The 26,706-nt window shown below is 41.1% G+C and overlaps 1 protein-coding gene across 2 annotated transcripts in view; it reads left to right on the top strand.

Moving 5' to 3' along the window:
- LOC149315804 (microtubule cross-linking factor 2-like) overlaps positions 1-26,706 on the top strand; it is a 115,822-nt gene that overhangs the window by 59,853 nt on the left and 29,263 nt on the right. For both annotated transcript variants that reach the window (XM_089514128.1, XM_089514129.1), the window contains exons 4-9: positions 9,409-9,471; positions 18,017-19,246; positions 21,359-21,532; positions 22,666-22,791; positions 24,013-24,243; positions 25,823-25,930. In XM_089514128.1, the coding sequence (XP_089370254.1) occupies positions 9,409-9,471; positions 18,017-19,246; positions 21,359-21,532; positions 22,666-22,791; positions 24,013-24,243; positions 25,823-25,930 (1,932 nt within the window). The remainder of the gene's footprint in view (positions 1-9,408; positions 9,472-18,016; positions 19,247-21,358; positions 21,533-22,665; positions 22,792-24,012; positions 24,244-25,822; positions 25,931-26,706) is intronic.

Genomic DNA, 26,706 nt, shown 5'->3' with positions numbered 1-26,706 from the left:
AGTATCAATCTAATAAATAATATTGAGGGCAAGAAAGGGGCCTGCATCTAGTTGCCCATGTCCTGTGACAGATTCTTTCATACTCAGATATTTTTCTGGTCTTATGTGCATAGTAGAGTTACAGTTAGAATTAGGGTGTGTCAAAACGAGCACAAGTAAGCATGGTGTAGTGTGATAAAGGTGCTTGCAGAACACTGATAGCTGAAGCAAATTTTGCTACATTAGTAGAGCTTTTTTAAAAAAATCTGTTCTACAGTCCCCAGCACCTGCAGTTGAAAAGATGATGGGTAGGCCTTTTCCTATAACCTTAGAGAGGCACTGTGAGTCAGAATAAATGGTGGAGACAGGCCCAGTGGCCTGAAAAGCTATAAAACAGGTAGAACATCTTCCAGAGGCTTCTACCATCCTGCCAGTATGTTGGCGAGTTGACTAGGAAAGATGGGAATGGAGTTCAGCAACAATTTGAGGGTTATAGGTTTCCCAGGCCTGGCACAGAAGTCTTCTTATGTTCTTATAATGTATGGTAGGGCTAATAACTATCCATTTAGACACAGTTTCTTTGAACTTCAACATTAATTCTTGTGCAGCTTTTCAGAGATGGAAAGATAAATCCTAGGATTGTTGGGAAAGGATTAAAATTTCTAGGCAAAAAACAACCATAAAACCATAGAATTTAGGAAGTCTGCATTCAATAACATATTTTCATGTTTCTCTTTTAAAAGTGCAAGTAGTACAAATCTTTGGGGATGGCAGCCTATGAAACTCAGTTGGCAGCCCCTGGGGATTTCACACCATTCAGCAGATTGTGTATACCCCCTTCACTGGCAAGGGTCCCAGTTGTGGTATTGCCCTAGGCTACTGTAAAGAGCCAACTAACTGCTGCATTTACAAAATGCCTGCATTTGTTTGGAAGAGCTTGCATTTCTTAAACATTGCTGTGAGGTAGAGCCCCAAGAGGCCTTTTCAGTCAAATCTATTTTGCCTGCAGTGCAGCTTCAAGTATTATATATTTGTCCAATTAGTGCCTCTCGATAAGTAGGTCTGCAGTCCTTTCCTATTGCCTGTTAGCAGGCACACACCCTCACATGAGATGACTCTGAACAGTAGGAGGGCGAGGGGGGGGGGTTGCTCCTAACGGGATTAAGTGCTGATTATTCTCCAGCTGGAGAGGGCATCTCTGATAATTGGATAAGTGTAAGAAAGGCCAATTAATTGTCATGCTCATGCCTGTTTGCACCTGTGGCTTCATTTGTCCTGCAGGGAAGGGATTCAGAAGGACTTGTTTATGCTTGAGCTAGGAAGTGGGACTGAAAGGGATCTTATATGTATGTCCGGTGGTATCAACATGGTGGCATCAAATCTAATTACATTTGTTAGCGTTTCTTATCAAATGTGAACAAATCAGAGCATAAAAACACATTGAAAGCAGCAGGGCAGCAAAGCAATAATAAAGCAAATCCACTCCAGTCTATCTGATGCTGCTGGCAACCAATCAAGCAGTGTAATCCTGATCATGGTACTACTAGCTGAGATGATAGTGAGCATAACTATTAAATTGCTCCCCTCACCCCCACTTGATTGTACTGCTTTCCCTGTGCCTTATTTGATAACATCTTGCCTGATGAAGAGAACTAGATATCTTTGGAAGCTTGCACACTATTTTGTGCACTTCTTTGGTTTAATAACACATTTGTCCCAATATGGATTTGGAATTTATCTGACCACTAACACAGCTACTCCTGCTTATGTTAACTTGCACCACGGTTGATGCATGTCACTGGGCAGGACGTTTAGTTTATTTTCCTTTCTGACAAACATCTTTGAAAAGCCCCCCCCCCCTTTTTTTTTTTTAAATTGTTTTGGCTCACACAGCTCCATTAAATTCTTCTCAGTTTATGGATACTGACAAAAAGGCTGTATTTTCTTTGAAAGTAAATAAATATATATTTTTTAAAAAATCAAGGCAGTTCTGCATGCAAGGAAAACATTGCTTCTGCAACCCATTCTGTATTCTGCACACTTGCATGTCTTATGATCACTGATTTGCACAGTTCAGATTCTGGGAGCCATGGGATAGAATAGATGAAAGAGCTGAGGTGTGCAGGACACAAAAGACCTGACTCCTGATCACTAGAAACACTGTGTTCTCTTGTGTCTTCTAATCTTTCATCATGCATTACCCATACATTCTGCATCTTTGCTCTTAAGGGGATTAAAGTAGATTTGGGGTGGACTTTGTGACCTTCCAGATTTTGTTGGAATTCAGTTCCCAGAATCCTTCACCATTGGCTATCCTGGCTAGGACTGATGGGAGTTTCAGTCCACCAAGATTTAGAGGACCACGCCTCCATCCCTGCTTTAAGGGTGACAGATTTGGGACTCGTAGATTGTTGGAATCCACACCCCCAAAATAGAATCACAGCCTCATGCTACAATGATAAAATGTAGCAATGAAACTGGAAGCATGTGTCTTGATGCCCAAAAGAGTTGCTGGCCCAGAAATTTCCAAACTTTGACTCCGAACAGTCACTGAAGGTAGCCTTAAGAAGAGTATGTACAGGATGAAACATGCCAGGCTTTTTCAACTAATAAAGCAACCATATTTTGAGCATATTGAGACATGTTTGCACTTTTCTCACCTTCAGATGTGTCTGCAGTGGGTTCTTTTTCTGCTTCTTCAACAATAATAGAATATTCAGTCATGAGTGGATATTGGCAGAAAAAACTGCATACTGGATGTGCTGAAACACTATAGGACATTCTGCACTGTTACAGACAGGGTCTTGCAAAGACATTCAGCACATGGAGCCTCTGCCATATCTATACTATATCTCTATACCAGATCACAGGCTACTTGTTATGTGTAGCTTTGCTGATGTTGCTGAAACTCATGTCATTCATGGCCTTGTTTTTTGTTTTGGCTTGGGTGGTGGAGACAGAGCTGAGATGGCTGGTTTACCCTACCATTAGTTGTTTTTGATGACATTGTTAGTGTGCCTCCTTTCCCACAAAACCAGGCCTCCTTTACTTACTGCTGCAGTGCAAATGTATAGGATTTCTGCTGGAGTTGGGGAGAAACAGCCCTATTTCTATATGATATGTTCCATATCTTAACCCATTATCAGACTCTAGCTTGCTTACTTGCTGCCTGGTGTGTGCCAAGCTTCTACTAGAAGCTGTGGCTTTTGAAGAATAAGGTTTGTCCTTACTAGGAGTGGCCTGGATCTCGCTGAGCCTTGGCAGAGGCACCCGCCTCACATTTCACAGCTGCATTTCTTGGCTATGAAGTGCTAGCACTAGCTTGTGAATGTTTTTGGCTTAATATATATGGAAAGAATAGCATCCAAGGGACATTGGTCTGACCCATGTTATTGAAGTATATCTCTCTGCTCGGTTTACTAACCGCTTTATGGGAGTTTTTTGTGAGGGAAGACAGACTCCCTTTTCAGTGCTTCATTATAGGGAGCTCTTTAATAGCAGCTGGCTGTATTCCAACTTTCATGCAGCAGGGAGGTGGAAGAAGAGGGACATAAATTGGGTAAGGAGAAACAAAGCATTCACAAGCTTTTGAGCTTCAAAGGTTTGGCCTAGTAAAAGATTTAGCCTTACCTAGTAGAAGAATCCTGTGAGTTTGTCAAATGAACTGAACTCCTAGTCAGCATTACAGTAAACTTATGAATTTGTTGTTTTAGACATGCAGGTGAGGAATGAGACTTGGGCGCGTTACAGACCACCCAAAATACATCCCTTTGGAATATCTCACACTGCACACTTAAACCATGACAGGGGTTTTCCACTGTTCTTTGTCCTCAGTGTATAGTAATCATGCTGCCTCTGGAGATGTCATTCTTAGCTGATATGGTTTGTAATCATTGTCTGTAAATATAACTAATTAGTGGTCATTATATTTTCTTGTGGTAAATTCCAGAAACATCTTGTCCTGAGCATGCTGTAGTGTAGATCTTTCTCATTCTGGGGAGGGCCTAAAGCTTGATAAGCTATCCAGCAATGCTGTACTTACTCTCCATCAGAGGAAGCCAGTGTTGACAGCCTACTTTCCCAAGGGATGTTGATATTGGCTTTCATTATTCCCATGTTAAAAGATATAACAAATATGCTAAAAAGAAGTTAATATTCCCTCTAAAAATTGATTTTCTGCTTTTTGGCCTGGGCTAATGAGATTAGAATGGAACATTCTGAAGGAAAAGTTGGCAGTGGGGTGTCTGCTGAGGACACCTGACATCAACAGAATCAGCAAGGAGGTAGAGATATAGCAGAGCTGGATGGCCATCAATTGAGAGTGCTTTGATTGTATATTCCTGCATGGAGGGGGTTAAAGTGGGTGGCACTTGTGGATTCTTCTAACTATGATTGTGCGCATCATCTATTATTCTACCCAAAGATAATTTAGAGGACCTAATATTTTTTATTGTATGTCATAAGAAGAACCCTATTTGAATCCCTCTCATTCAATATTGTTTTTCCTCAAATATGACAAACTGCATATGCCTTGCAGAACATATTTCTTTTTATTTATTTACTTATTATCCCACCTTTTTCTCAGCCAGGATTCAAGGCAGTCTAGAACAAGTTAAAACAAAGTTTGTTGTTGTGTGCCTTCAAGTCGTTTCCAACTTATGACACCCAAAGGCAACTCTATCAAGGGGCTTTCTTGGCAAGATTTGTTCAGAGGAGGTTTACCATTTCTTCCCCTGAGGCTGAGAGCATGTGACTTGTCCAGAATCACCCAGTGGGTTTCATGGTTGAGCTAGGAATTGAACCCTAGTCTCCAGAGTCATAGCCCAACACTCAAACCACTATGCCATGTTGGCTCTTTTTAAAACAAAGTATATCTAAAATAAAAGCTCTGTTAACACTAAAGCTAAAACAACGCCAACAATTTAACAACAGTTCTGATTAAAAACACAAGTTTTAAAAGTTTAAAAAGCACATTTAAAACTCAATAAAAAGATACAGACGCAACACACCTCATTAATAGCTACACCTGCTGCAACAAGCTAAAAACCAAGGCTCCACCTAAATAAAAAGTCTTTTGTTAACTGAACCTCCTGTGGAAGAGAGTTCCACAACATGGGAGCAGCTACCAGGAGGGTTCTGTGCTGTTTCCTCACCAAATGAGCCTGTGATTGTGGTGAAAGCCAACATGATATCAGTAGTTTTGTAGAGTACTTGGAAAGGTGCAGAAAAATGCAACCAAATGGATCAGAGGGATGGAGCAAAAGTCCTACAAATATATGTTGTAGAGCCTGGAGCATTTTGGCTTCAAAAAAAGCAAGCAAGAAGGACATGAAAGGGAGAAAGAAGAAATTTGTTTTTCTTCCTGTTCATGAACCTGGGATCATGAAACAGCAAATTCTGTGAGATTCAAGATAGACAAAAGGAGGCACTTCTTATCACAACACATGGTTTAAATTGTGAAAATTGATACCATAAGATGTAGTGATGGTCACTGATTTAGAAGCCTTTAAGGATAATTAGGTAAATTCAAGAAGGCTCTCAATCACTACTAATCATGATGCTCACATATCATCTTTAGTGTAAGAAGCAGTATGCCTTTATGTATCAGTTGTTGAGAAACAACATTGGGAATAGGCTGCTGCTCTCCTGCCCTGCTTATGAGCTTCCCATCGGTGGCCGATGTGGGAAAACAGAATGCTGGACTAGGCAGTTTTTGGTCTGATTTGGTAGAACTCTGATATTCCTTTGTCACACAAGCTGCTTAGAGTATGAGTACATAGTTGAAGGTGCATTGATGTAAGCCATATATTCTCTAATTTTCATTTCAGAGGATTATTAATACATAGGTAAAAGTAAAGGTAGTCCCTTGATATGTCATAACTGACTGTAGGAGTGGTGCTCATCTCCGTTACTAAGTCAAAGAGCCAGCATGACTGCACCAAATACTGTTACCTTCCCACTGAAGTGGTACCTATCCATCTATTTGCATCTGCATGCTTTTGAACTGCTAAGTGGGCAGAGGCTGGGACTAGTGACAGGAGCACACCTCATCATGTAGCACTCTGGCCTCGAACTGCCAATCTTCCCATCGTCAGAACTGGCATCTTAACCACTAAGCCGCTGAATCCCTTAATTAATTAATGCATATACAATAGTAATTCGGAGTGTTCAACAACCTACTACAATTAGCCCTCTATATCCATGTATTTTTTTAATCCATGGCTTGATAATATTAAAAAATAAGATAAATTCCAAAAACCAAAGCTTGGTTTTGCCATTTCTTACAAGGGACACCATTTTACAGTGTCACTGTATATAATGGCATTTGAGCATCCTCTGATTGTGGATCATGGGGGGTCCTGGAACCAACTCCAGTGAATAACAAGGGTCCACTGTAAAGAAAGGAGTGGAAGTGGCAAAAAGGAATGTAGAAGCACAAATCTGGACCAGCTGCATCTTCCCCCTCTGAATTGCCTCCCCCATCTTTCTCCTCCCCATTGGTAAGTAGGGATGCCTGATCTCCGAATCTGGCCCTTACTCTCTAGGTTTTGTGGATTATCTCCAGGTGGAAGAGGAGGGTGCAAATTATTCTGTGTTGGTGGGCTCAGCTCCAGGCAAGAGGAAAGAACTATGTTTAATAGCACAGTTGTTAAAGCAGTAGCTTGCTACTATTTGCAAGGGTTAATTGATTTCTTGTTGTGACTTGCAAAGACTCTTCAAAGGGTCTCTGTATTTACCTGTATACTCAACTGTAGGTCGAAGATTATGGATTTTGACATGACCCATGCATAGGTCAAGGGTAAAACCAAGGGGATGGAACAAAGGATGTAAAGGATGAAGCACAGAAAAACAGTGCTAAAGAATGTACAAATTCAAGCAGGCATAACTATTTGTGTTCATCCTAATGTCTGGATGGATGAGAGAGTAAAGGGGATTGGTGCTTTTAGGTGCTCCAAGAAGGGATTAAGTAGTCACTTTTCACTTTTCAGGGGATCATTTTTTTGATAAGAGTTGAAGTACAGTACAGTGGACCCTCCCCTTACACGGGTATCCGTTCTGGATCCCCCCACGTAAGGGGAAATCTGTGTATGCTTGCAGCCCATTGGAACAATGGGGTGCGTGCTCATGGCTCGGGGCAGCGTGTGCGCCATAGGCGTGCACACCATTAGTTTAATTGCAGCACAACTTCCACATAAGCTGGAAGCTGTGTATAGTGTGCCCATGTATGGCACGGGCACATTGTACTTGCATTGACCCATGGATAAGTCAACCCAGTTTATTTAGGTCAATTTTTTGACTAAAATTTCTAGATTTCTACATGCGTATATATAGTACTTAGTTTGCTGCATCCTTCTGTTCCATTTGTCATAGAGTCAGGGTTCACAATCAGCTCTACTCTGTATCCTTGTTCTCACTAGAAGCAAGGAGACAAGATTTAAGCGTACCTTGTGCTCTCTCCCTGAGTAAGTGAGAAGGAATAATCCCCTCATTTCATCTTGCTCTGGGAAAAGCCCATTTAGTTAAGATTTCTGTCTTTAATTCCAAACAGGAAAATAAATTCTCTGTGTATGTGTGTTTGAATGACAAACTCTGAGCAACAGTGGTTGATGTTTAATGTCTAATGACATCAGCAGCAGCCATCTAAATGTCAGATTTTGGCTCAGAAATCTCAGGGTCTGGGACAAGCCTAAACTGGCATATCTGTAGGTTAAGAGGGTATTCACAGCAGTCCCTCCCAGGGCTTAACCTTTATAGAGTGAGAGATCTTAGACTGGACTGAAAGGACAAGAGAATAAGTGGTGTGGGACTCCTGCAAAGAGAGGCATATACACACATTAGCCACTAACAGGATCCTGCCCCAAGAGTTATGACATTATTTTAAACCATCCTTTTAATACACAAATGGACAGGAAAGAAGAGACCCTAATCTTTATGGGGAGCCCAGTGACTTGGAAGAATTATAGTGTGATTGTCTACTTGCATGAAATAATGGTCTGCTTTTGTCTGTCTTACAAAGGTGGTGCATTTGTAAAGCTGTAGCTGAAGTGATTAAGATGTAATCATTTCTATGGGGCCTTGCACTGAGTTATGCTTTTCTTTAGCTTGAAAGCTCATTCCCTTGGATGGAAATCTTTGGACTGTGACTGTATGATCGAGAAGCAAAAATGCATTCCAACTTGCTACAAAGAAATCCTACCCTTTGTTATCTCAGATGTGACATCATATTTTCCATACTGTGCTCTTCTCCGAACCCCATCTTTGTGTCTTTGTCTGTATGATGGGCTTCATTTATTCACTGAATGTCAGACAGCATTCTTTAACTGTAGATCTGTGTTGGTTCCTATGTTGTTGTTGTTGTCTCCTTCAAATCATTTCCAACTTACGAGGTGACCCTATGATGGGCTTTTCTTGGCAGGATTTATTCAGAGAAGATTTGCCATTGCTTTCTGCTGAGGCAGAGAGCATATGGCTATCTCAAGATCACCCAGTGGGTTCATGGCCAAGCAGGGAATTGAACCTAGTCTCCAGATCCCTAGTCCACCACTCAAATCACTATGGCAATCTGGCTCCTATGTTAACTGGGTCTATTTGTTTGATTTCAAGATTTTATTCATTTCTTGGAAATAATTCCTTTTTTCATTCAATTAATACAAAGTATCACTCTATGAAAGTATGCCTTTAATGCACAAATTATGCTTTTCTTGTAACCTTAGCACTCTGGTGTGCACAGAAATAGACTTATTACACTTGCCTACCCTCTGAATACTGGCCCATAATGTGTTCAAACTATATTTGATATAAGTCCCATTGTGATCTGATGGGTGATGATTTATGAGCCTGTATGCTCTGTATTATCATCCTATCTGCATTATTGCTATTTCTTTCTGATCATACCTTTATTTTCCTTCATTCCTTGCCTCCCATCTCATTCTTTTGAAATGGAGAAGTCTGAAGGAAAGTGTTGTCAGTCTCACCAAGTCCCTCTCCCAAAATGCAGATGTCTCAGAAGTGTTAGATTACATTCCGCCATCACCCCAGCCAACATGTTAATTGTCTAAATGATTAGAGGAGTGGACCAATTCATATGAAGGGCACTAGCTGGGGAAGGTTGCATTAAACTTAGGTCTGATGGGCATACATGTGTCTGCCTGTGTGTCTTAGAGAGAGAGAGAGAGAGAGAGAGAGAGAGAACAGTGGTGGGGAGAAAACCACACTGGTAAAATGGACCCCACTCCTGTCAGTTTCAGAAGGGCTGTGGCCTGGGGAACAATACCCATGGTCACAGAAGAAGAATTGGCTAAGCAATCATAGTGGTTAGTAGCCATCTTGAGTCCCAATTTTGGGGAATGGTGAGGTGGTGATGATGAGTATGATGATGATGCCTTCCACTAGTCATTTTGCATTAATCCTTTTTCTCTTTGGTTTCAGAATTCTTTGAAGAAAAGAGGATCACGTTCCCTTGGGAAGGCAGACAAAAAGCCATCCACCCAGGTACCTACATAATGAATATATAGATTTGCCACCACTGATACCCTTTTCAAGGTGGCTGGCAGTATGTGTTTCATTTATATACTGCTCTACTGGTAACTAATATGAAAATCAAGTTGCTTAACTTGAGAGCAGCATTCCTACTCTCTTAATCTCAAAAAGGGAGGTCAGTGAGACAGAAACATGATTTGCATGAAGAAGATCCCAGGTCCAGTTCTTGGTATCTTGGGAATCAAACCTCAGAAATGGTTGTGACCTGAACTAGGAAGAATGAATTCTAGTCAGAGTGGATTGCAGTGGCCTTTCTGGACCAAAGGATTTGACTTGCTGTTGTGAAGCATCATATGTATATGTTTTATATATTTTATGTCATTTTATACTGTTTCTAGCTATATGATTTTAATTGTTTTAAATTTTTTATTATAAATTTTTAAAAATAATTTTATCTGTGAGCCACTTTGTGTCCCTTTCTGGGAGAAATGTGGCATTGAAATGAAATGAAATGAATAAATAAAACAGTTGGAATATAGCTCCTGATCTTGGGTTTGTTCAACTTTTTTATCTTTAATTTACCATGAGGAGCCAAATCTTTTTCCACTGGTATGAAGGTTATTAAAATAATCTTTTCACTAGAGGGGATGTCGTTATTTCTATCATAGTATCATAACAACATGGGGTGAGAAGGCCTGAAGGGAATATTTTTGTAGGCAGACAGGACAGAGAGTGTTGCTTTGTTTAGCTTTCATAAGATCAGAGTTTGGAAAAGTTACTTTTTGTATTACAGTGCCCTGAATCCCCTGGCCAACATAAACATGGCTGTGCAGGCTAGGAGACTGCAGGAACTATAGTCCAAAAAAGTAACTTTTGCATGTTCTTCATGAAATGCCATTTTTATTGTTATTATTCTGACAGGATTGCATGGAATAGTATATAATGCCCTGGGTTAGCAAGGGGCAGCAGGCCTATATAGTTTCAAATGTTCCAGCATGCCCACCTGCTTCACTATGTTGGCCAGTTGTAATATTTGTTGGTGAAAAACATGTTTTAATTGTTAAAAATTTAAAGGGGAATCATCTGGTCCAGTGATGGAAAAGGTCAAAGCTAAAGGTTGAACCGTACAACAATGAATTTTTTTTTTTTGGTTTTGTTCCTGTGCAATTCCTTTAAAAAAAAAATCCTGAAAGCTAATGCCTGAATTAATAGAAAGAAGAACAGGCTGACAAAGTCTTTTGATGGCATGTCATTTGATATTTGAATTTTACTAGTTAAATGTTCTGCAGCACATTGTATAACCCTGAATACCACTGAAATACAGTGCGCCCGCATTATATGTGGGCACGCTTTACGCAGTCTTGAGCATAGGCGCTCAAGACACGGGGCGCGCGTGGGGTGGCGCATCGCATTCATATGAATGGGCATGCGCGCCCATGGCGCCCCTCGCACCGCCACGCATGAGCCCCATTGTTTTCAATGGGGCTCGAGCATAGGCGGAATTCGCCTTACACGGTGGGGTCCGGAACGGATCCCCCGCGTAAGGCGAGGGCTGACTGTATATGGAATATATTATCCAGATTCCCCACAACAATACCAAGAAGCACTGATGCAAAGGCAATAAGTTGGTGGCAGGAAAAATAGAAAACTGGAAAAAATCCAGTTCATTGCACTGTACTGGCCATTTTTAAATTGATTATATGCCACCTTCTTATTCAGTGCTAAGGCCAAAATTGATCTTATATTCTGTATATAGTCGCCCCTCCTAACTCATGCATCACAGATCCGCTAGCTTGGAAATCCATGGAGGGGCGGCCTCAACTATTCTTAATGGGGCATGCCCCCATGCATGTGCACACAGGCACACACATGAGCAAGCATGGTCACACACCTCATTTAAACCTATTTGGCTTGAATATGCGTGAGCCTCCGTTTTCGCGGGGTGGGGGTGGAGCAGATCCCCGCGTAAACAGAGGGTCAGCTGTATAGCCATTTGTTTAACCAGAAGTTGGGGGAAATTGTATAATTCCCTTGAAACTAATGGCATCTTCCTGATTTTGGCTTAAGTATGTAACTTGGCTAATATATTTTACACTTTGCTCAGAGACTTTCAGCATGGGGCACAGAATATATTCACAGAATAAACTGGAGCAGCGAGAGCTTTATGTGCTTAACAGAAATAATAAGAGGGATATGGCTCTTGAGAAATGGTCTTCCTCACACTTTTGTGCAGTACTTGGGAAAGTTATTATTGGGAGCACAACTCACAGAATTCCCCAGTCAGCATGACCACTAGCCATGGTTTATACTGTCTGAGGATTCTTGGAGTTGTAGCCCACAACATAAAAGGGGACTTTCCATCAGCTCTGGTTTTTTTTTTTTTTTACTGGAACCAAAGCTGATTTGTCCCATCCAGTTTTTATGTAATATAAGTGTTGCTGAATAATAATGTCAACAAGTATTAACCTCTTCACTCCACATCCTAGGATGGCTTACTGATTTGTTGACTTTTTATTTTAAAATAAACAAACAATGCTTACATATTTGCATCTCAATGCAGTTGCTAGTCCCAACTACAGCATATGCACTGAATCAATTGTTGAGTGGTAAGTCAAGCACATATCTAAATCCTATTGATTTAGTGTACTCTATTTGGGACTAGCACTTGAATTTATACCTTGGCAATACAAATGAAACACTTTTGTAGTGTTTGAAGCAGTCCTTCTAAGCCATCTGTGGCAGATCCCTTCTGTTTGGGCCAACAGTTCCAAACCCTTGGGCTCGTACCTTGTCCCCTTTCACTCTAAATCAACCCACCCCTGTTTGGATATTTGGGCCTCAAGGAGATCCCTATAGTGACCAGTGAATATGTTGTTCATTGGGTTAACTGTGGTAAGTATGACCAGACCCTCTATCAAAACTTAAAAGGAACATCCAGCACAGTTGTAAAAAAGAATATACAAGTAGAAGTTTATTAATACACAATTAGATCAAATGTAATCTAATCCCTAAGCTATTTAATCATTCACAGCTTCCCAAAATCATATTCAGTTCTTCTCCATAGCTAACTGTCCTACTTATTACAGCTTTCCCCTATCTCTGCAATCCTTTCCCTATTTCTCTGTCATATTTCCCCTATCTCTCTGTAGTGCTTTCCCTGTCTCTAGGCCATCTTTTCCCATCTGCCTTCTGTCTGAAACAAGCTTCAGTTTTGTACCATTTCTCTTCCACAGGCCCTCTGTCACAGCATTCCCTGAGCTGTGATTGGCTGGAATCAAACTGGGCTTGCCTAACTTCTCTATCCATTCATAATGAGTAAAATCCTGTTTAACATGAGGGATGTGTTCTGGGACTGCTCACATATACAGTGGACCCTTGTTATATGCTGGGGTTTGGTTCCAAGATCTTCCGTGTATAACAAAATCCGTTTATGCTCAAGTCCCATTAAATATAATGACATAGCAAAATATAAAAAAATTATAAAAAATGGAAAACCAAGGTTTGATATCTGAAATTTATATATATATTGAACATTTTCAAACCGTGTATGCTTGAATCCGTGTATAAAAAGTCCGTGTATAAGAAGGGCTGACTGTAATAAAAATTGCCGATAAATGCTATTTTTCTTACCCAAAATGAATGACATATTGGGCTTTTGGCAGAAGCATATCATAGAGTAGTGCTGGAGAACCTTTAAATGCCTAGAAAGAGAACACGTCCAGTGCAGTTCTGTGGTATGCTTGGGGTGGAAGTTGACCATTTTGCTGGAGGACCTAGAAATGAGAGAAGTCTTCTCTCTGGACATTTCTAGGTCCTTCAGCAAGATTTTATGGTACACTTGGGCTGCAATTAAAGGGTGGGTATAGCAAATCAATGCAAGACAATGTAGAAACACAAGACAATGTGAGCAGCATGAGGAACTCTTATCTCTTCATGGATAAGTGAAACCATATTAAATTAAACCAGGTTAAACAGGGTCTTTCCGTATTTTGAAAGTATATTGTCTTGTGAGTCACATCAGTTCTCTCTCCACTTTTTTGTTATCCAAAAAAAGACATAGTATGCATAGCGAAGATATAATACTCTAGGAAAAAGGAAACACTGTGATCTGGATCAGTTTGTTTTGAATTTCCAACCCCCTCAGATGTTTCTGAAATTTCTTAGACTTGCAATGCAGTGAAAAGAATTTTACCAGGAAATTAGAAGATTGTCTATTTTCTGTGTGAAGCTAGATGCTGGCTCTGTAGTGGATAGCTCCAAGATGATGGTTTACATAGTAGATGCACATAGTACTATATTTACAGTTGCAAACCACTTAGGGAGTGCTTAAGTGTACTGATAAGTGGTGTAGAAATGTACTTGCTATTGCCATTGCTATTGAGCTCTGCAAATCTGTCTTTCATTTTCAAGAATTTGGAATTCTGTTAACCAAATACCAGTTTTTGGGTTTTTTTTTTTTTATAAATAATGCAAATTTGGGCTATGTCCATAACTGAATTAAATTTAAATTAAGGGTAGGTTGCCAGTTGTTTGGGACTACAGCTCTTACAGTCTATAGCAGTTGGTCATGCTAATGGGAGATGTAGACCACAACATCCAAAAGTCAAAGTCTCCCCACCCCAAATTCAAATGCTTCATGCAGTTTACGAAATTATACATTTTAAAGTGGTGTTTTAAAATGTATGTTTTTAATCAGAAAATGTGGAAAGGGGGAGAGAAGTGTCAAAAAAAGGATGTTGGGGAGACAGATATGAGTATAAAAAAGAACAGAGATTTAGACTTGTCAGAAGCTGTTTAAAAGTTCTTCATTGAAAAAGTGTTGTTCCTTGGCCACTTGACTTAATGCTCCTCTTTTGGTTCTTTTGAGTTACATCACATGCCTTTATTGAATTGTATTATAAATTGCTCTTGGATAGTATATCAGGTAAGAGCCAGCATGGTTTGGCAGTTTGAGTGTTGGACTATGACTCTGAAAACCAAGGTTCAAATCACTGGTCTGCCATGGAAACGCTTTGGGTGACCTTAGAAAAGTCATACTCTCTCAGTCCAAAGGGAGGCAAAGGCAAATCCTCCCTGAACAAATCTTGCCAAGAAAACCTGGTGATACGTTCGCATTAGGGTCACCATAAGTCAGAATTAAGTTGAAGGCACACAACATACACACAGGTGCTGTATGTTGTATATCAAAGGAAGGAACTGGCAAAACTACCTCTGAGGATTCCTTGCTGAAGAAAACCCTGTGAAATTCATGGGGTGCTGTAAGTCGACAGGTGACTGTCGACAGGCATGCATGCATGTACACTCACACAGAACTCTTTATCCAGGACAGACTAAAATTGCCTCAAGCAGACAAGAAATTGCCATCAGAAACAATGAATATGCCTTTGTGCAATATCTTCTCCCTGTTTACCCAGCCAAAGAGACCATACTTCATCTTTAGTGTTATAATCACAACTATGCAGATTTCTAGATCCCTTGTGTTTGGCCACCCAACCAGAAGTAAAGGCTTTTACTGGTCTTCTCACTATCATGCAGTTTGTATGCTAGTTTTCACCTTCATAGGAAAACAGATTCCTTTTACAGCATTCATCAACATGAAGCATGAGGTGGGGGTGGGAGATGGATATAAATGTTTAGCAACTGTGTCTGGTGCCTACTAGTAACAGGTCCCCTGAGTTGAGTGTGTACTCATCCCACATACCTACTAACATTTGTATAGTGAGTAAGTCCATAGAAAGAATTATCTAGGGCAGCACCAGATGCATAATTCTCAGTACAATTTGTTTTGGTCCTTTGGTAACGATTCTTCAATATCACCTTATACTAGCTCCAGAGGGGATGGTCTTCCACATGACTCAGTTAATATTAAATCATCAAGCTAAGAATAGAAAGAACTACCAACGTTCATATTCTTATGTCTTTCTTGAATTTGAACTGTTTGAAAGATGCAGAGCATTTGAAAACTAGGCCCCATGAGAATTATGGATTGAAAGCTACTTTGCTGTGCAGGCTTCCATTGAACTCTAGTGCCAAGGCTGTGCCTAGCATTCTTAAGATGGCATGAATTTTCTGTTTGCTTGCATTGAAGGATAACAGCCACTGTCTTCCCTTTCAAAAGGTCCCCCCCCCTGCCGCGGTGAATTTCTGATTCCCTTTTCCACCACCTGCTTTATTCTGTGTCTGAACCTGATGCAGTAAATTTTTTGTAAGCATAATACAACAATGTAGGACATTTTAGGGAGTCAATAATAGCTGTCTTTTTTCAACTGTGGCTGATGCAATGTCAGGCATGGTGGTTGCAACTGAATGCACTCACTGTATTGGCCATCTGGAAGGCAGGTCCTGAATGCTTCATAGAGAATTTTTTTTCCCTTGGGATTTGTCAGTTTTCTGTCCCTCACTGAACTATGAAAACAGGAAATGAACTAATTTTATAAGCAACAGTCATTTTTTTATGAAGTAATATTCCTTGAAGGGAAAAAATTCAAATCCCTACATTGCCACTGGGAGTTTAAGCAAAGATATTTCCAAACTCTGTAGTATTTCCTAATGGCTTTCTACATCTTGGAGTGGCTGGGGGTGGAGAGTAGCTGGAAAGTATATTAGAGCAGATTTTTTCACTCTGCCCTCATTTTTTTTGCAGGAATGAGAACAGATCTAGCAGTGAGCATTGTCTTTTAATCATATTTTCCTGCTTCTTTTGGAAAGAGCGAGAAATATACTTGCAACTATGACAACTAATTTATTCTTTCCGATCATGCTCTGGGGCCTTTCATAAGCAACCGTTTCTCTTTTTGTGCATGTTCCTGTGTCTTGATTCTCATAGCTTGTTGCTTTCTTGGACTACAGCAATCAGAATCATGGCTGCTGGATTTTAGTTGCACAGTACTCCAGAAAGTTGGAATTAGCCTTGTTTTTTTCTGCAGGCTTTATTAAGGAGCAAAAGGGCTGAAGCTCTCCAGTTAGGCACTCTCAAAGAAATATGTTACCCACTTCCAATTTCCAAGTGTCCCTCACTCCAAGATCATATTATATAATGCCAGAGCCAAATTAAATGTGAATAAGAAACAAATGGAACAAAACTGTGTTTGAAGAGCCCTCGTAAAATTTTTATATCTTTCTCTTTCTGCGTGTATGCACAGGAAGAAGGCTAACTGCATGTTGTAATTTGAACCTAAGCACCTAACTCAAAAGCCCTAAGGGCATCAGATCCCATCTGATCTTGGAAGCTAAGCAGGGTCAGCCATGGCTAGTATTTGGATGGGAGATTATCAATGAATACCAGGTGCTGTAGGCTATATTTCAGAGGAAAGAACTGGCAAAACAGCCTCAATATTCCTTCCCTAAGAAAGCCCTATGAAATTAGTAAGGTCAGCATAAGCATCAAGTCAACAGGTGACTTGAAGGCACATACACAGACAGACATACACACATACAGTACATACTTGGGGGGGGCCTGGAAAAACAGGGTTCCCAGTTGCATGATGAGAACCTTCAATTAATCTAACTGTGCATGTGTAGGATTAATGCAAACGTTCAAGTGAGGTTTACCATGAAGTAGTGTTTGCTGCTTTGATCTTGCATCACTCCCTACATGTGTTCTCTCACCATGGTAATGTTGTTAGAATACAGATTTCTTCTTCATGGTCTCTGCGAATCATACAAATGGGTTGTACTGCACCTGTGCAGTGCTGCTTGGAAAACTTCTGGAATCACTGGGCAAAGTTAACTTTGCAACTTTTTGGTGGTAGCTCCGCCCATCCCTTACGCTTGTCCCTTGCGCTCCCGCTCTTTCTCCAGTTCCTTTTTTATGCTGCATTAGCTGCTTCAGGAACTTTGCTTCTGCTTAATTTGGTTGTTTCACTGGATTTTAAAAACCTGGTTGATTTAACTTGTTGGTTTTTAGCTCTACTGCTGGTGCTATTTTTGCACCCTAAGACCTGAACTGAAAGGGCAAAACATACATATGTGTATGTATGTAAGTATCATTTTGTGAGGGCTAGTGTGATCTAATGGTTTTGAGCACTGGATTGGGACACTGGGAGACCATGGTTAAAATCCCGCCTCAGCTGTGGAAACCAATTGGGTGACCTTTGGCAAGTCACACTCTCTCAGCTTCAGAGGATGGCAATGACAAATCCCTTCTGAAGAAACGTGCCAAGAAAACCCTGTGATAGGCACAGAATGACAACAACATGTATCATTTTACCATCCATGAATGTATGACCCAAGGCTATGCACTGGATCTGTTTTGTATCTGTAAAATTTATCCAATAGATTCAGCTGCTCAAGTGAAGGGGAAGCATAGTTTGTGCCACTAAGTTAAAGAGATGAATGCCCTAAGCAACAATTGGTAGCAGATTTCCGCCCTCCTGCTTGTTTCTTCTGTGTGATATGGATGGAAATGCAATACACTGTATGTAGTTAGGATGTCTGTTTGAGCTGTTGCACCTTTCAAGAGATGTTAGAGTAGTCTTCTTTTCTTAAAACACAGAATAGGATGCAAAAAGTGCCATTTTTCATAATGCTTGCAACATTTGTTTGGTCTTAATCCTAGGAGGACAACGCAGACCTCAAGTGTCAATTGCATTTTGCAAAGGAGGAGTCTGCTCTGATGTGCAAGAAGCTGACAAAGTTAGCCAAAGAAAATGACAGTATGAAGGAGGAGCTGACAAAATATCGTTCCTTGTATGGGGACCTGGAAAGCTCGCTCTCCACAGAGGAGCTGGCTGATTCCCCTCATTCTCGAGAAGCAGAACTGAAGGTCCATCTGAAACTTGTCGAAGAAGAAGCCAACATTTTGAGCCGAAGGATAGTGGAGCTTGAAGTTGAAAACCGAGGGCTAAGGGCAGAGATGGACGACATGAAGGGGCAAGGAGACAAAGAACTGTTAGGCCAGGACATCCAGTTTGCCTTTTCCATGACAAATTGTGGGGAATCTGGGGAGAGTGTGGTTGAGCTCAGACGGCACTTGCAGTTTGTGGAGGAGGAGGCAGATCTGTTGAGGCGCTCACTGATGGAGCTAGAAGACCAGAACAAGCTCCTCATGAATGAGCTTAATAAGTACAAGTCAGACCATGACTTAGACATTACTTTGTCTGAGGACAGCTGCTCAGTGATCAGTGAGACCTCACAAGAAGAACTGGCTACTGCCAAAGTCCAAATCAGTGAGCTAAGTGGCAAGGTCAAGAAGCTGCAATATGAAAACCGTGTCCTGCTCTCTAACCTGCAGCGCTGTGACCTTGCCTCTTGTCAGACCACTAGGCCCATGCTGGAGACAGATGCTGAGGCAGGTGACTCAGCCCAGTGCATCCCAACCTCACTTTGGAGAGAGATGCCTATTGGGGGAGAGCATGATGCTAAAGAGAGAGCGCCTGGGAATGGGTTCAGCAAGTCTCATGAAAGCAGCCCCACCCGGTTTCATCACTCCAAGGATGTTGAGACCCTCCTTGACATCAGGGACCAGGCTGCTCTTGTTAGCAAAGCCATCGATGTCTTGATTTCTGATGCCAACGGTTTTACCTCTAGCCTCAAGCTGTGCATGGACAATGATTGTTCAGAGCTAGTGTTGGGCGAGGCCATGGATAATGAGAGTACCACTGATTCTAAGCTGATCAGTGCCATTTTGATGCGGCTTGGAGTCCTTCAGCAGGAGCTAAACACCTTTATGAGGAAGGTGGACCATATTGGAGGCTACATGAAAGACCAGAAAGATTCCCAGCCAAGCTCCAGCTCCCAGGATTCCATGAAGGAAACTCTACGGAAAGGGCATGGCTCTGAAATCCAGGTGAGGGTTACCCTGAGCTCTTGACAGTGATTCTTTGGCAGTTATTATTGCTTTATTTGCCATGCTGTTTTCTCCTGCTTTAACAGATCAGAACCTCCCTTTTGCTGTAACTACCCTTTTCTACCTCCTCAGAGTGAAATGACAAAACTAACAATTGGCTCGCTGCATGGAATTGAAGCCAGTGACAAGATAGGACTCTGTCTAGTGGAGTGTGCATGGGCAGGAGCTGAATTGCCTAGAAAAGTTGCAGATAATGCTGAATATTTAGTGTCAAGTGTGCAAAACAGAGAAATGTCACAGTCCCTGCCTTTAATAGATGGGCTCACACATTAATTTTTGAGGCACTGAAGCTAGCATACAAGGATCTTTCCAAGTCATTTTACAGATGGAGAGAACTGGCATGAAATACCCCCTCTTCCCAGCACAATTTTTTAAAAATTAACTAGATGAAGGAATATGTTCTCATCCCCAGTGTAAATTCTGCCCCAAACTCTGTGTGTGTGTATTTTAGTTGTTAGGTTGTTGGAGAGAAAAGCATTTTGTCTATATCCATCCCCTTTCTACATCTCAGTGGAGTGGAATTTACATTGGGGAAAGACAACTGAAAGAAAGTGGTAAACACCCTCTCTTAGACCTTTCTTCATGGGTCTCATCTAAAGTCTAGAAAAATAACTCTTTTTGGTACACTTCCCAGAATCCTTTAGCCAGCATGTCTAGTGGGCATGCTGACTGGGGAATTCTAGGAGTTACAGTCCAAAAAAGTACCGTAACTCTTCCAATCTCTTCAACCTGAGTTGGTGCGCTTTATTGCAACAGCTAATCTCTGATGCATGGAAGTGAGATTTTGAGTCACACAAGGCAACAGCTCTACTAGCAGCTGATAACAAAAATAGTATGGTTTTTCTTTGAACTCTGTTCCACTGGAAAGAGTAGGGAGATGGGCTTTTTAAGGGAGGCTGCAACCATTCTTGTAGATCCTAGATAGAGCTCAAATGAAGGCTTTCCAAGAATATGGAATCAGACTTTGTTTATTTACATACCATACATATTGACAATTTGTGTGTGCAAAGGATAAAGAATTTTTATAGTTGGAAGGAGGTATGTGGAAGGGTTGAATATTTCCCCCTTTAATTCTAGGGTGAATATTTCATATCAGTACTAAGGAGGAAGTTCCTAGTGCCTTTTTAAAAATCAACTTTGGAGAGGCTGTGGAGTACAAAATTCTGCTTTTAATTTGACTTGAAATGTTGTCTTAGTTGTCTAGCTCAGTTGCCGTTGAAACCTTTTGGAGCATCATAGGGTAGCCATTGCTTTCCTTGGAGACTGAGTCTGTTGCAGAAAGATTATATCAATATGACCCTATAGTCAACGTTGTTTGCAACATGGATGCCACCCAGATGTTCTGGACTATAACTCCTACCAACCCTACCAGCATGGCCATTGGTAGTAGATTATGAGAGATGCAGTCAGACACATCTGGAAGGTGCCGAGCTGCTCATGTCTGCTCTAGACAGAGCACTCATGAGCAGGTGCTAAAAGACAGTACCTGTAGACAAATTGTGTGCTTGGTATCTTGGTTGAGCTGCTTCCACATCCAGTAGTTTCCACCCTTTATAATAAGATTTTTGTGCAGGAAATCGAAGTCTAGCCAAGACTGTGGGTGATGCTGGTCCTCTAATATAAAGTGAGACCTAAGAGAGGCTTCATTTTTTAAGGGGAAGGGTTCTGGGAGTTGATTGGGTTGCAACCTCCTGAAGCACACTCCAATTTTTCAGAGTTCTATTTTTATGCATGCTCTGGCTCGGTCCTCAGACCTGACTAGCCCCAATCCCACCCCTGGCACTGCATGGCACCATAACTGGTGTTTGCACATTTTTCCCTCTTTCTCTTTTTCCCCTCCCCAAACAATCCAGCCCACGTGTCTGCTCATTTTGTGTCTCCTTTTGTTTTCCACTTTGTCTTCTGCCACGGTGGTTAAGCTCCTCCTCTTCTTCATCCTTTTTGTTGTCTTGTAGCTCTCTTTATTATTCCTGAAACCCATTGTTTTGTTTGTTTTTTCTTTTTTTTTCCTGTTCTTTTGGTTTGTTCTCATTAACTTGCCCATGCATGCAGCAATCTGAATTTAGGGAGACCCCGGATTGGGATGTCGGGGAGAGCAGGCCCTCGGATCTGTACCGCAGTAGCAACAGTGCCAACGCCACCATCATTGATGTGGATCCCAACATGGAGTTTGACCGAAGCTACAAGTCATATCAACCAGATGAGAAGGACTCTTATGTGTCTGAGGTAGGTGCTGATGTTCCCAAAAAGAGGGAGAAAGGCAGGCAGGGGACTCCCATGAGAGACAAAAAAGAATAACACAGCCCTTGTCTGTATCTTGTACTTGGGAAGCCTATCCACCTGGATACTGTTTGTTATATTCAAGCAGATGAATGTGAAGTGTTGGATTTGAAAGAAGATTTACTAGCATCTTGAGGAAAACTGTATCTTGAAGGTTTTCCATTATGTATGTTGGAATTAGGCCCCTGAATGCCACCAGGCTGCTCCCCTCCCTTCCACCTTCTTGTTGTTACTGTTGGGCTATCAGATCTGCTCTCCACATCTGCCTTACTGCAGCTGCTCCTGGTGCTTGTTTAGATGAAGCACAAATATGCAATTACATGAGGTGTTTGTGTAGCTACTGGAGATTTTGACAACCATTTTATTAAGCCATTCTTAAGAATGTACTCTTACTTAGTAACTTTGAAATGCTGGTAAACAAAAGCAAATCAACTCCAATTTTGTGTTAATGGTGTATTTCTAAACATTTCTCAAACTCAAGTTGCATTGCATAGTTGTTGGGTTAAGTGTGTTCAATGGCTATAAACAGGTCAAAGCAACAATGAAAAGGTTGCTCCACTGTTAATAGAATAACTTGTTATGTATTGCTGTAAACATTAAAACATGCACATGCCAGTGGGGGGGGGGTACCTTGGATGATACACGTATACAGCAGGTTCCATGGAAAGATAGGGCGAAAGCATGGGTCATGTTCTGCTTAAAGTTGGCTGTGTTCTGGGCTTGATGTACATAGGCAGAATCATAGAAACATCTCCATGTAGCCAGATTTGAAATGATGACATCAGTACTGACCTCAGTAGATCTCAGTGCTGCTGAAAATCATTTCATGTCTGGCTACAGTGACATAACCAGGCACTTCTGCGATTCTGCCTGCTCCCCATGAAGCAGGGCAGAGTGAGGGGACTTCAGAGGCTGTTCAGTAAATTTGAAGGATAGTGTTGGCATTGGAATATGGTTCATCCTAGCTGCATTGAGCCATACTGGATTGCTGCCTTTGTCTTCTCCAAAAAATGCAAAGAGAAATTAAAATATATGAGGATGTCCTCTTCGATGATGTTGACTTTAAACTGTCCTTGCAGATCAAGGAATTGCAACTGGTCCTTTCAGAGGCTAATGAGAGCTTGAGGGGGCTACAGGAACAGCTCTCCCAGGAGAGGCAGCTGAGGAAAGAGGAAGCAGAGAACTTCACCCAGAAAATTTGCCAGGTCAGTGAAATTTGCCTAGAGTGAGTCTCCAGGCTATGTGAGAGACATGCAGCAAATGCACACAAGGGCTTCAGTACAGGCATTAGTTCCTCTGACTGTTTTAGAAATTCACAGCTGCTGTAGTATATAGAAACATAAAACACTCTGTTCTGCCTTCCTTGGCTGCTAAGGACAAATTATTGTCTTGAGCTGATACTCTCTGTGTATTGTCTCTAGATGGTACCTCTGTACTTCTGGTGTTGGAACTGCATTACTCTGCATCCAACTGTAACAAGCATGCTCCAATAACATGTCTAAATTATGTACTTATATGTACCTAGTTGGTAATCACTGGTTTTGTAATAGCCTCACTGAACTGATGGAAACAGTTGTGGATACACTTGCTTCCATTTTGGGCCACTTCTGTATAAGACTGCTTGTAATTTTGTCTTCCCTCAAAGCTTATTTTTATCCAAAGGCTCATTTCTCTAGAAGCAGTATCAACAGTAGAACTAGAGTTGAATGGAAAGCACTCTTGCATGCTGGAGCAATTAAGGACTGCTTGGCTTTCCTAGCCTTTCTGATAAAATCCCAGAGCAACACATGTAGGCAAAATATGATAACAAAAGGCTATTAGTTAGACCACTACATGTTTTCTGCCTGTGAGCACTGCATGGTCTTGTGTTCAGCTATCAGACATGACAAAATTTAACTTCTTGAGAATTTCTGTCACCGTTGTTAAAATAAAAAGAAGAGAATTCTGGGACTCCTGGTTGCAGAGAGGAATGTTCAATGTCAGTGGAAATAAATTTCATTAAACATCTGTGGGTATAATGGTAATGAGGGCATCCTATCCAAGAAGTCATCTTTGTGGCTTTTAGTTGACATTCTTCCTCCCGTGTTCTCTCCAGAGACTCTTGATGTTTCCAGGCTTTCTTTGCCTTGGACTGAAACTCTAGAGGACCAGGGTTAGAATCCCTGCTCAGTCATGAAAACCTACCAGGTGACCTTGGGCAAGTTACACACCCTCAGCCTCAGAAACTCCCATGAGAGGTTAACCTTAGGGTTGCGATAAGTCAGAAACAACAACAGTGAATTTTAGAAAATACGCATGCCATGGACATCCAAGGCTTTCCTTGGCCCTCCATAATTCTAGATTACATTAGGATAAAGGGTAACTACCTCTGTTGTTACTTCAGAATGTATGTGAATTGTTCGCCATCTCTCATGGTCTTTTTTCAGCTGAAGGAAGATCACCAAAAAGCTCTCCTGAGGCGAGAATTTGAGCTGCAGAGCTTAAACCTTCAGAGGAGGCTAGAACAAAAGTTCTGGAGCCAAGAGAAAAATCTTCTGGTGCAGGAATCCCAACAATTTAAGCAGAACTTCTTACTTCTTTTCATGAAGCTGAAGTGGTTTCTGAAGCATTGGCGGCAGGGGAAGATCCTACAGAATGAAGGCAATGACTTCTTGGAGGTATGAACAAATGTTAAGCTTCAACTTATCTGCAAAAGCGCTGAGATTAATCCATCCAGTATTAAAACAGGCAACAGTGGCTTTTACCTTGAGCTTTCATTTTTGCTTTTGTTAATAGCTTTTATTGAATCTGGCAATGTTATGGCTTCATAGCCTCTTATCAACTCAGATTGGACCATTGCTTCCTTATCTTTTATATATTCTTCACTCATTGGAGGCAAGGGGTGATATTTAGTTTCAGCATGTTTTTAGATGTTTTTCTAGTAGGGTAAAGTACATCTTGATGAAGATTAATTTTGCATTTGAGGCTGAAATCAGCATTGTTTTAGCTTCCTAATGCAAGTATTAGGTTCCTCACACATATATGAAACCTGTGTTGACTGGAATGTACATTTTATTTATAATCTGGTGAATTTTCTACTACAGTTGGCCCTCTGTATCCATGATTCAGCCATCCACAGCTTGAAAATATTCTTAAAAATATAAATTTTAAAAAGCAAACTTTGATTTTGCCATTTTATGTGGATGACACAATTTTATTATGCCATTCTATTTAATGGGGCTTGACCATCCACAGAGTTTGGTATGCGTCCATGGGGAATCCTGGAACCAAACCCCAGTAGATACCAGAGGTCCACTATACAAGGACCACATGCACAAGGCTCACACAGACATACATACACACGAGAGGTTTGAAATCTCTTTTCAGTCTCTTAATATATCTTAATAACACAGAGACAAGCGTGTTATTAAAAAATAGACATAGTGAGCCTCTTTGAATGAATCCATAGAAGGTTGCATAGCTTTAATTTTTTTACTCAATAAAATTCCTATTAAGTTGTTTTATCTATGATTCCAAGGAGAATGGTAGCTTATTCAGATACATGAATAAAACAGTTCCTTTCCACTGTCAAAGTAATGAATTAATTTCTCTTTAAAGTAGCATGCTTGAACTATGGACAGTGAACACTTGAAGACCTGGGAACAACAGTCTCTTTTATAAGCTGCAGCCTGGTGTGATGATTCTGTCTAAGCACAGAAGTACAGAAAGGTGCTTGGCACAGAAATGCAAGGAAGAGGATAACAGTGAAAGTATGTGATTATGTAATACTGAAGCATCTCTGTGAGTGTACATGAGCTGGGGTGGGAATCATGTGATCCTGCAAATATTGGACTGCATCTCTCAGCAGTCCCAGACAGCATAGTCAATGATGAAGAGTGCTGAAAGTTGCAATCTAGCAACATTTCAAGTACCACATGATTCCTGATCTTGCCGTAGAAGCCTATATTGTGTTGTAGCTCTGTCTTTTCTATTAATGCTGATAGCATGATTGAAGATTCCAGTAGATCAGTGATTCTCAACCTTTGTCCCACTAGATGTTTCTTTCAGACTTCAGCTACTAGAGTGCCAGTCCGCTGACAAATAGTTGAATATTCTGGGAGTTGAAGTTCAAAAATCAAGAGGGCGAAAGGTTGAGAAACCACTGCAGAAGTCCATGGATTCTTGGATTTTTTTCTATGCACAAAGTATGTGACTGCAGACACCTGGCCACTATTGGCTCTTTACTGTTTTTTCCAGGTGAACAGCATGAAAGAACTCTACCTGCTGATCGAAGAGGAGGAGATGAACCCCCAACAGCAAGCAGATAACAAGATATGCACTAGAGACACCTCGTCTCAGAACACGGTGAGATAGAATGGATGAACAAGGAAATGAGGGAGACTTGCATGAGTGGAACCTTTTCCACTAAAGAGTCCTTATACTATTAGCCTAGAAATCTAATGCAATCTGGTCAAGTACAGCCCTAGATGACTCAGATCTCAGGCTAGCTGTACTGAGTCTCTATACCGGGAGATAGGAGGGATATAAGATGATGATGAAGATGATGATGACGACGACGACGTCTGAACTGACTTGGCTGAGTTTTAGATGATGGTCTTGATGTTTGGTCTGTGAACCTTTGGAGGTTAAGCTCTCCCTGAAATCAGATCAGATATTCATATGGAATTCACAGTCATTTACCTATAACCTCAGTTTTCCTGTACCTGCAGCAGATAAATCTGCAGCTGCCCCGTACGTGCACATCTTAGCATGGGGTGAAGTAAGTGACCCAGGAAAGCATGCTGCATGGATAATAGTTCAATAGCAGAGTCTATCTGACATTCAGTGCCTGGCATTTTCAGATAAAAGGTTGATGCAGTAAATGAAAGACCTGTGTCTGACATTCTGGATTGCTGCTGCCTGTCAAAGTAGACTAAGGTCCAAAACACACTGCAGAAATAATCCAGTTTGAGACTGCTTTAACTGCCCTGGCTCAATGCTAGGGAATTCTGAGAACTGTAGTTTTGTGAGACATTTTGCCTTCTCTGTCAGAGAGCTTTGGTGCCACAATAAACTACAATTATTATGAAAGGTAATGGCAGTTATTTACGTTGTCCAAAATATTGTAAGGATATGTGCAT

The sequence above is a fragment of the Sceloporus occidentalis genome, unplaced genomic scaffold (assembly GCF_023333645.1).
Source record: "Sceloporus occidentalis isolate IW3139 unplaced genomic scaffold, rSceOcc1.0.p SCAF_3, whole genome shotgun sequence".
Taxonomy (NCBI): domain Eukaryota; kingdom Metazoa; phylum Chordata; class Lepidosauria; order Squamata; family Phrynosomatidae; genus Sceloporus; species Sceloporus occidentalis.
The sequence above is the reverse complement of the archived record's forward strand: the minus strand, read 5'-3'. Positions and strand labels throughout refer to the sequence as shown.